The 10,824-nt window shown below is 35.9% G+C and overlaps 1 protein-coding gene across 1 annotated transcript; it reads left to right on the top strand.

Annotated features, from left to right (window-relative positions):
• Positions 1–8,903: 8,903 nt before the first annotated feature.
• On the top strand, positions 8,904–9,880 carry LOC116890070 (vomeronasal type-1 receptor 4-like). Its single transcript, XM_032890832.1, is given in 2 exon segments — positions 8,904–8,922; positions 8,925–9,880. Coding segments are annotated over 2 exon segments (975 nt in total).
• The last annotated feature ends 944 nt before the right edge of the window (positions 9,881–10,824 follow it).

Genomic DNA, 10,824 nt, shown 5'->3' with positions numbered 1-10,824 from the left:
AGAATTGTTGTGAAGTGTTCTTTTTTGTGTGTGTGCTGTACATTTTTATTTATTCATTTTTTATTGGATAGTTTTTATTTACATTTCAAATGTTATTATTCCTTTTCCTGGTTTCTGGACCATAAGCTCCCAATCCCATCCTCTCCCCTTCTCTGAGGATGTTCCCTCTCCCCAACCACGCCCCCTTCCCACCCTCCTGACATTTCACTGAACTGTCATGGTCCAGCCTTAGGAAGACCAAAAGCTTCTCCTCCCATTGGTGCCCAATAATACATATACAGCTGGAGCCATGAGCTGTTCATGTATATATAGTCTTTGGGTAGTGGTTTAGTCCCTGGGATCTCTGGTTGGTTGGTTTAGTTGTTCTTATGGGGTTGCAAGACCTTTCAGTCCCTTTAATCCTTTCTCTAATTCCACCAACGGGGACCTGGTTCTCAGTTCAATGGTTTGCTGCTAGGATTCGCCTCTGTATTTGACATGATCTGGATGAACCTCTCGTGAGACAGCTATATCAGGCTCCTGTCAGCATGCAATTATTGACTTCATCAATATTATCTAGTTTTGGTGGCAGTATACAAATGGGCTGGATCCCTGGATAGGGCAGGCTCTCAATGGCCATTCCTTCAGTCTCTGCTTCAAACAGAACAGTTAGGTTTTAGGCACATTGATCTTCCTTCTCTCTGAGTAGTTGGCACAGGAAGAAGTTTCTGTTATTTAAACACCTCACACTTTGCCAGAATCCATAATATTTTTGCAGAAGAAACTCAAGAGAAAGCTCTCCAGTGACTAGTTAATTATCTTCTTTAAAAAAAAAGTTTACTTTTAGGCATGTAAAGCATATGTCATATATTTACTTTTGTACCACTTGTACTCCTGTTACACATAGAGGTCAGAAAAAAGTGTAGAATAATCTGTAATGGCTTTTATTCAGTAAATAAGTCCTGGAAGCTCAACCTAATTCTCTGTAAAAGTAATAAGTGCTACTGACTCCTGAGATAACTTTCTAGGCCTAAGGTAGGTATTTTTTTTAATTACACTAAAGCAAAGTTCACATAAACATTCTTCATCATAGCTTACGGTAAAACAAAAATCAAGCCTACAATTGTCTATGTAAATTCTTTAATAGCCATGTAATGGATTGATTTCCACATAGAAGTCAAGAGCATATGTGAATCCTTTTGAAAATTTTACCTGAGGAATATGTTGCACAGGGACCTATGAGCTCTCTCTTCTCCCATACCCCCTAATATTTGGACATTTTTATTGAAAGTATGGACATGAACAATTCAAGGGATCATTTAGGAAAAGGGTTTTATTGTATATATAGGGTATAAACCATCCAGATGCATAATTATGAAGAGTCCAGAGCAGATTGAGAAAGTAGTACAGTACATGGTGTGTTGACTGGATGGGTATTACAGGTGAGAGAAGCGGGTAGAATAAGAAAGAGAGAGAAGAGAGAGCAGCTAACAGAAGTGAGAAGACAAAATGCCAAGAGACGAAAGAATAGAAGGAGAACAAGAGAAGAACCAAGAAACAAAGAGCAAACGGTGAAAATGTCTGTGCTTGCAGGAAAGAAAAGCAAAAGAAAAGAACAAATAAGGCTCATGGGCAACAGAGGTTTAGGGTAGGGGTCTGGGATGAAATGTGCTTAGAGGAGCCAAGACTCTGTAAGAGGGACTTTCTTGCTGAGCTTTTGGCAGTCAGTCTCTGCTCTGATATGTTAATAAGCAATTCAGGTAGCCCTTTGTCCTGAATATCTTTGGGGTCAAAGGACTTTGGAATGCTGAGATTGTCTGGGATGCCTGAGTTACAGTGAAAGGCCCTCTAGGGAGAGCCATGTAACTTGCTTGGACTTTAATAGCAAAGAAACTCTGTACACCTCTCTGCCACTAACTTTTGTGCTCTAAGGACTGTCAGAAAAGTTCCTGTCCAGATTCCTAATTACTTGCTTGAAGAAGTAGCTCATTTACTTTGAACTTCTTCTTTTGTTTACTTTTAAAAATTATTTTTTGTTAAGAAGGTATTTAAAAGTTACTTCAGATCCTTGTGGAGATGCTGTCATCATAGATATAGGGCTGAGTTGAAAATCACCATTCTTTTGGGAAAGAATACCAGGAGATCATGAAACTTTAAGTAAGGGACAGTATCTTACAATAGTTTTAGCACACACTTACTTCTCATGGTGACTGTCCTCATCATGGGGTCATCCAGGGCTGAGGTGAGTGTCCAGAGCACAGGACTTATAAAAACAAAAGACATTAGAAATCAGTCCTAGGGGAATCCATGTTTCTGCTCTCCATGCACCTTATCTTCTTCATGAGTGCTGCATAGGAGAAGAAAAAAGAAAGAAAAGGAAGGAGAGGGGAGGAGGAGGAGGAAGAGGAGGAGAAGGAGGGGGAGGAGGAGGAGAGAGACAGAGGAAAAGAGGGGAGACAAAGTAGGAAGGAGGAATTAGGAAGGAAAGGATAGAGGCAGTGAAGAAGGGGAGATGGAGGAAGGGAGGGTGGGAGGATAGAAGGGTGGAAAGATCTCAAGGCATAGACAAGATAGGGAAAAGTACTCAGGAATTGTTTAGGAAGCAGGGACTGAAATGATTTTTTGGGTGAGATTTCATAAGCTCTGTAAACCGTGTTCCTCCAGTAAGCTGATGCTAAGTCTCTCTTATCAATGATACAAACCCGTTTTCTTCTCTCATTCCTTCAGTTAACCTCTGTCTCTGTCTCTATCTACATCTTTCTCACCGTATGTACATCTGATTTTGTATGTCTCTTTAGTCTTTAGTTTTTAAATACAGGAATTACTTGTGTTTTTCCTTTTTCTTTAACTAGGGGCACTAGGGATCATGCCTAGTGCCTTGCAGCAGCATGACAAAGCTATGAGATATCATGCCTATCTTATGATAAATAGTTTGAAGTGTTTTTATTCTTTTTACTCCTTCTCACAGATAAATATTTTTTTGAAAGATTGAATTCCATTTTTGTGTGAAATATATGTAATATAATAATGGATTGTGTATAGTATTGAAAATATTAATTGTAATTGTTTTATCAGTGATAGAATTATAAGGTAATTTTCTATGAAGGAAAATGAATTTTGTAGAAGATTGTAGATTGTGTTAAAATTTGTATGACTTATAATCAGACAGTAAATATATACTAGAAGTTTGTTTAACTTCTAGTTAGTTCAGCTATTTTGAACTTTGATAGATATTTTCCTAACTTTGTTTCTATGTTACACTTAATAAATCCGTACAATGGTATGCATAGGATTCCAGCTTACTTGTTATTAGAAAGAACCTGAGGACACAGTATTCTTGAGATGTAAAGTGTTTGACGTCCACTTCTGAAAAATTTACACGAATTTTGGCTTTCCGTATTCCTCTTGTTGTGGTCACTGTTGAGAGTTTCCAAAGATATCATATATTTTCCTGAGGTCAGGGACTGCTGTTAATAAGTGAACATGCCAAAACAACAGTAAACTTTACCATATTATACTATTATCTAATATATTATTTTTCTAATTTTTCTTACACACAAAAATGAAAACTCATCAATGTGACCTGAACTTTTGTTTTACAAATCTGTGATCCCAAGTCAGTGTCCTGTTAAATTGACTGTGATAAATGTACCTCCCAATCATACAACATAGCAGGAACTCCTCATTTATAAATGCCTTTATTGTAAAAGTTAAAACAAAAGTCAAGCTACAAACATTTACAATGTCAATGACCTTGGATTTCCTGAGTTCATTCCTTAATAATAGAATACTATTATTCTACAGTCTAGCTCCACAACATTTTCGCCACAAATCCACAACTCTGTGTCTATGAAATAAGCATAAATTAAGTTCTCCTTGTCTCTCCATCAATTATTATTCTAATGTCTTTCAAATTTTCATTACATAGTTTAGTTATGGTAGGGGAGGGCTTGTGCACTTAAGACAACATACATGTGTGGAGATTAGAGAATACATTTATGGAACTGGTTCATGCCTTTATCCTTATGGGACCCTGGATTAAATTCTACTCATTGGGCTTTTTTGGAAATCACATGTACCTGCTGAGTAGTCTTGATAGCCCTCCTCAACTTACACTTTGTATGTTTCTTGTTGGTCATCGTTGTTACAGCAACCAGTAGATGGAATCAATGTATAATTGACTATAGCAGTTAACACAGGAACTCTTGAGGTTATTTATCTTGTAGCATGTATTAATTTTTTTTCAAAGGACAAATGGAATACCCTGTATGAATACATCATCCTGTCTTCATGCGACCCTTTGTTGATGTTTAAGTCTAATGACTGCATCTTTCAGCTGTCTTGGAAAGTTCTCTTGTGGAAGTGACTAAGGTAGTATCTATTCAAGACTCTGATTTTAATTCTATTTGAATCACAGAAAGAGTAGAAGTGGTTGTTCAAATAGCAATTCCTCTTCCATATAAAAAGGTTTTATATACATAGGTTATAAACTCCCTAATAATGTCTTCCAGAAACGTATTATACTAGCAACAAAATTAATAAAGCTTAAGAAATATCTTATGAAAAGCATTTCTTTTAGTAATAAAATTAATAACATTGGAAATATATTCTATAAAATAAAGAGGAATATACATGTTTGCCATAGAGGATAAAACACACAAGAATGGCCATGGCAATATAAGTATATATTACATGTAAGTTTTTAAGATTGCAAGACTATAAGAACTGCCTTTATTCAATAGCCACATTTAGTAAAAAATAATAATCCTTTTTGGTTTTGTTTTTTAAAGTTTTTAATCATTATACATATTATTAATTTTATTATGAAATTTTGAAGGAAATATATTTTTGATTCTCTTCCATAACATTTCTTCTCCAGTACCCCAATACCTTTTTTCATTCCTATATTTCCTTTATAATCTTTTGCATTTTAATGTCATATTTGCTCTCTTACCCTCCCCGGGATTCCTCAACATGTCATTTGTCTGCATCTTTTCATCTCCTTTCTGTTTTCATAGCCCATAACCACTTTCTCTACACTTACATTTATATGCAAATGTCCCTGTCTGTCAAATGGCATGTGACCTTGGATTTCTTGACTTTATATCCTTCCTGAATTGTTTGCAAGTCCATCTGGTACCTCAATATTTTTCACAATTTTATCTCTGTTTATAGATGAACACAATTCCACAGTACAGATACATCTTATTTCTATTATGTGCTGACGAAACTCAAGGATGGACATCATCCCCTTGCTATTGTGATTAAAACAGCAGTTTACACGGATATGGAAGCATCTCTATGGTAGGGCATTGAGTTCTTTGTGTAGAGCACAAAAATTATATAACTATGTTATATGGTGATTCTATTTTTAACTTTTGGAGATATCTTTATATTTATTACAACAATGTATGTAGTAATTTGTCCTCATACCAGTATATAAAAAAGTAATTTAATAACTCCCCGTCATGGTCAACACTTTTATTGTTTATTACCTTGATGATAAACATTCTACAGTGTGCAATGTTGTCACAAAGTATTTGTAATTTCATTTCCTAGAAAGCTCTTGATGTTGAATACTTTTCTTCTCCATCTTTATTAATTGGATATTTCTTATTTACATTTCCACTGTTATTCCCTTTCCCGGTTTCCGGGCCAACATCCCCCTAGCCCCTCCCCCTCCGCTTCTATATGTGTGTACCACTCCCCATCCTCCACAGATTACCGACCTCCCCTCAACAAACACGTTCACTGGGGATTCAGTCTTGGCAGGACCAAAGGCTTCCCTTCCACTGGTGCTCTTACTAGGCTATTCATTGCTACCTATGTGGTTGGAGCCATGTATAATCTTTGAGTAGTGGCTTAGTCCCTGGAAGCTCTGGTTGGTTGGCATTGTTGTTCATAAGGGGTCTGGAGCCCCTTCAAGCTCTTTCAGTCCTTTCTCTGATTCCTTCAATGGGGGTCCCGTTCTCAGTTCAGTGGTTTGCTGCTGGCATTCGCCTATGTATTTGCTGTATTCTGGCTATGTCTCTCAGGAGAGATCTACATCCGGTTCCTGTCAGCCTGCACTTCTTTGCTTCATCCATCTTATCTAGTTTGGTGGCTGTATATGTATGGGCCACATGTGGAGCAGGCTGTGAATGGGTGTTCCTTCAGCCTCTGTTCTAAACTTTGCCTCCCTATCCCTTTCTAAGGGTATTCTTGTTCCCCTTTTAAAGAAGGAGTGAAGCATTCGCATTTTGGTCATCCTTCTTGACTTTCATGTGTTCTGTGCATCTAGGGTAATTCGAGCATTTAGACGAATATCCACTTATCAATGAGTGCATACCATGTGTGCTTTTCTGTGATTGGGTTACCTCACTCAGGATGATATTTTCCAGTTCCATCCGTTTGCCTATGAATTTCATAAGTCATTGTTTTTGATAGCTGAGTAATATTCCATTGTGTAGATGTACCACATTTCCTATATCCACTCTTCTATTGAAGGGCATCGGGGTTCTTTCCAGCTTCTGGCTATTATAAATAAGGCTGCTGGAGTTGGGGATTTAGCCCAGTGGTAGAGCACTTGCCTAGCAAGCGCAAGGCCCTGGGTTCAGTCCCCAGCTCCGAAAAAAAAAAGAAAGAAAAAAAAAGGCTGCTATGAACATAATGGAGCATGTGTCTTCATTATACATTGGGGCATCTTTTGGGTATATGCCCAAGAGAGGTATAGTTCAATGTCCAATTTTCTGAGGAACCTCCCGACTGATTTCCAGAATGGTTGTACCAGTCTGCAATCCCACCAACAATGGAAAAGTGTTCCTCTTTCTCCACATCCTCGCCAGCATCTGCTTTCACCTGAGTTTTAGATCTTAGCCATTCTCACTGGTATGAGCTGTAATCTCAGGGTTGTTTTGATTTGCATTTCCCTTATGACTAAAGATGTTGAACATTTCTTTAAGTGTTTCTCAGCCATTCAGCATTCCTTAGCTGTGAATTCATTGTTTAGCACTGAACGCCATTTTTTGATAGGGTTATTTGTCTCCATGAAGTCTAACTTCTTGAGTTCTTTGTATATTTTGGATATAAGCCCTCTATCAGTTGTAGGATTTGTAAAGATCTTTTCCAATCTGTTGGTTGCTGTTCTGTCCTAACAATAGTGTCCTTTGTCTTACAGAAGCTTTGTAGTTGAATACTTTTAAAAAGCAATTTATGGCACGTTTGTAATTCTTTAAAGGAATCTGTGCCCATTTCGTTGTCATGTGTATTGAGTGAAAATTTGTGAAAAGGATGTTTAATCTTTATTTCCCTCTCTAAATTCTAGGCATTAAGCTCCTAATTAGCTTCCAGAATTCAATGTTTTTCTCCAATTTTGTACGTAATATTTTCATCTGTAGTCACATATCCTTAAGGTACAAAAACTTTTAGTTTTATCCAGTCCTAACTCATTAATTTTTTGGTGGATTGTCCGTGTTATTGAGTCTTGTCGCCTCGACCAGAATCTTGAATTGCTAATATTTTTCTCCGATATTTTTATTATTCAGCTTTTGAATAATTTACCATTAATTTTTGGCATGGTTAGGATACATAAATGTCCTGTTTTCTATATGTGAATATGCATTTTATACAAAGTCATTTGAGTCAGAAGTTCTAACTACGACGTCTTGCTAAAAAAAAAAATTCAAGAAACTATGTTAGTGTATATTCAAATTATTCCTGAGTATGCAGGGCAATTACAGGGAAACTCAGAACCATCATTTATCTATTTTAGTCAAAGCTGGTCATTCCTCATGTGGCTTTGGATTCTTTTATATCCCATGAACTATTTAACATTCTAATTGGAACTATGTTACAATTTATCAATTATTTCAGGATAAAACTCTACTAATTTGAATTGTTGCTGCAACACTTAACTTCTCTTTACTGTCCATACAAGGGTCCTTATTTTGTGATATTCTTAGCAGCTTTAATTGGCACTTTTAATTATGTTCATTTATTTTGATTAATATCTATTTATACAGTATGTAATGATTAGTCATCACAAATTTGAGTTGAATTTCCTTATTGTATTCCAGTAATTAATGGTGATGTTGAGCCTTATTTTGTACATATTTTATACATCTGAGAGGTGTAGTTGTATATAGAAAGTTGATCCAAGTGTAGAACTCATCTGTCATTTGTTTTATGTCTCAGTTTTTTCAAATATACTTTCAATATTTTTTATGGGATAGATGGATAAGGCACTGTTTAGAAATGAATACTGCTGTCACCTTGGATTTGAACTCTGTTCCTAGCTCCTATCAGTGCCTCACAGCCATCTCTAAATCCAGCTGTAGCAGATCCCAACATTCTGCCCTTGCTATCTATCATATTCACATGCAACCAACCCCAGCACAGATACATAATTAAAAACAAAGTAAATATTTAAAGTCCATATCATTACACACTCTGAGAATTAATTCCCTCCTTCCAAATACTATTTTAAATATTTCTTGTTTCATTTAATAAATTTTGAATTCTTTCTCTTGTAAATTTCATAAATAATGGCATATCTTAAAAATTCTCTTGGAAATTTTCTTCAATAATCAGCCCCAAATCATTGTAGTGGTTCAAAAACAATGAAACTGTTAGTCATTTGGGGAGCTATTGGTAACAGAGTTTCACCTTTAATACCATTGACTGTCCTGGAACTAACAATGTGGACCATGTTAGACACAAATTCATATGTCTGTCAACCTCAATATTTAGATTGCTATGTTATAGATCATGTAGTAACTTTTCCAGTGAAAATGTAAGTCTTCAGTAATCACTTCTAAAACTTTCTATTCAATAATAGAGAATATTTCCTTTAATAAATATCAAAGTTTAAACATTCTTCTTTGGGGAAAAGGTATACAAATACAATAAAATTATAAATATATTATTTTAGTTAACAGCATGAAGTAATGCAAACTTTTACTGTATTTTTCTGTCTCACATCAGTAATAGCATTATTTTCTTTATAGGAATCAAAATGGCTTTTGAAAATATTGTACTGGGAATTTTCCTCTTCTCTCAGATTACAGTGGGAATGATTGGCAACTCCTCAATAATAGTTTATTATGTCATTTTGAAACTCAAACATTTAATGCCTAAAGACCTGATCATAGAGCATTTAACTTTTGCCAATTGCCTGTTTATCATCTCAAAAGGCATTCCACAGACACTGTCAGATTATGGATATAAAGATTTTCTAGATGATGTTGGATGTAAATTGATGATATATACTTACCGAGTAACCAGGGGGATGTCCCTTTATGCTATGTGCCTATTGAGTTGCTTCCAAGCAATCACAATCACCCAGAAAAATTCCAGATGGATGATGCTTAAACACAGAATCACCAAGTACCTTGGTCCCTCCTGCTCATGTAGCTGGCTTATGCAATTATTTCTAAACATCTCAGCTGCAGCAAGAGTGTCAGGCCCTCGTTACAACAAAAATTCAACTAGCAGGATGATTCAGGGGTACTGTTCATGGTTTGCTTCAGGCAATTTTACAACTGTGCTGTACTTATTCTTATTGTGCTTCTCTGATGGACTGTGTCTCAGCCTCATGGCCTATTCAAGTGTCTCCATGGTAAGTATCCTCTACAGACATAAGAAACAAGTCAAACATATCCACAGTGCTCAGCACTTTCTAAAAGTCTCTCCTGAAGACAGAGCCACGCAAACTATCCTCATCCTGGTGTGCACATTTGTACTATCTTACTCATTCTCTTCTATTTTGGTAATCTTTACAACCTACTCCACATATCCAATGCTATGGGGAATAAGTGTATTTACATTCCTAGAAATATGCTTTCCCATATTTTGCCCCTTTGTTCTCATCAGCAGCATGAAGTCTAGGTACAGTATATTTTTACGCTGCTTTGGTAAGAGATAACTTTCTCAAAGAATGAGATGAAACCTCATTATCTGACCTTTTTTATATATTGCCATATGCTATTATCTGTTATATAATGTTAAGATATCAGTTTAAAAATACAAAGCTTTTTATAACTGACTCATATTATGTAGTATCATCGGTAGTTTTTTCTTTTGTAATCATTTATATGTATGGTTTAATATTATATAAAATGTTAGTCAAAGTAAGGGTGAACATGAGAAAATACATTGCTGAGACCAGACATCTGATTTCTCATGAAATGATTTGTTTTTGCATGTGTGCGTGCGTGTGTGTGTGTGTGTGTGTGTGTGTGTGTGTGTGTGTGTGTCTGTCTGTCTGTCTGTCTGTCTGTCTGTCGGTCTGTGTAAAATATAATTTTTATTTTTATGGTTATTTTTCATGCATGTGTTTGTATATGACATATATAAAATACCTGCACAGTATAGAATAAGGCATTACTTCTTTGGACTTCAGTTACTAATAGTTTTGAGCCATTATTCAGTGATGGAAAGAAAACTGGAACCTCTAGAAGATTAGTCAGTGCTATTGTTTACCAAAATTTCTGTCCATCTCTGAACTGTTCTAATAATATTTAAAATGTCTAATTTTGTATATATTTGTGTTCATAATGTAAGTATGAACAGAACATACATCCCTGCTATCTACAGAGACAAGAAAAGTGTAGTGAATCCTCTGAAATGTAGTTACAAGCTGTGGTGAGACACTATATGTTTGCTAGGAACTAAACTCAGGTCTTTTGCAAAATCACTAAAAACTTTAAAAATGTGAGTCAGATCTAAATCTCCAAGCTGTTGTTTATTGTTTCACATTTTTGGGGTGGAGGACTATTTATTAAGATTCTACACAAGCCATGGGATTGTTTCACCCCGATTCAAAGAGGGTCTTCTGTCCTCAGTTGAACCTCACTGAAACACTCTAAC

This window comes from Rattus rattus, chromosome 1 (assembly GCF_011064425.1).
Source record: "Rattus rattus isolate New Zealand chromosome 1, Rrattus_CSIRO_v1, whole genome shotgun sequence".
NCBI classification, from domain to species: domain Eukaryota; kingdom Metazoa; phylum Chordata; class Mammalia; order Rodentia; family Muridae; genus Rattus; species Rattus rattus.
Note: the sequence above shows the minus strand (reverse complement) of the source record. Positions and strands in the feature narration are given on the sequence as shown.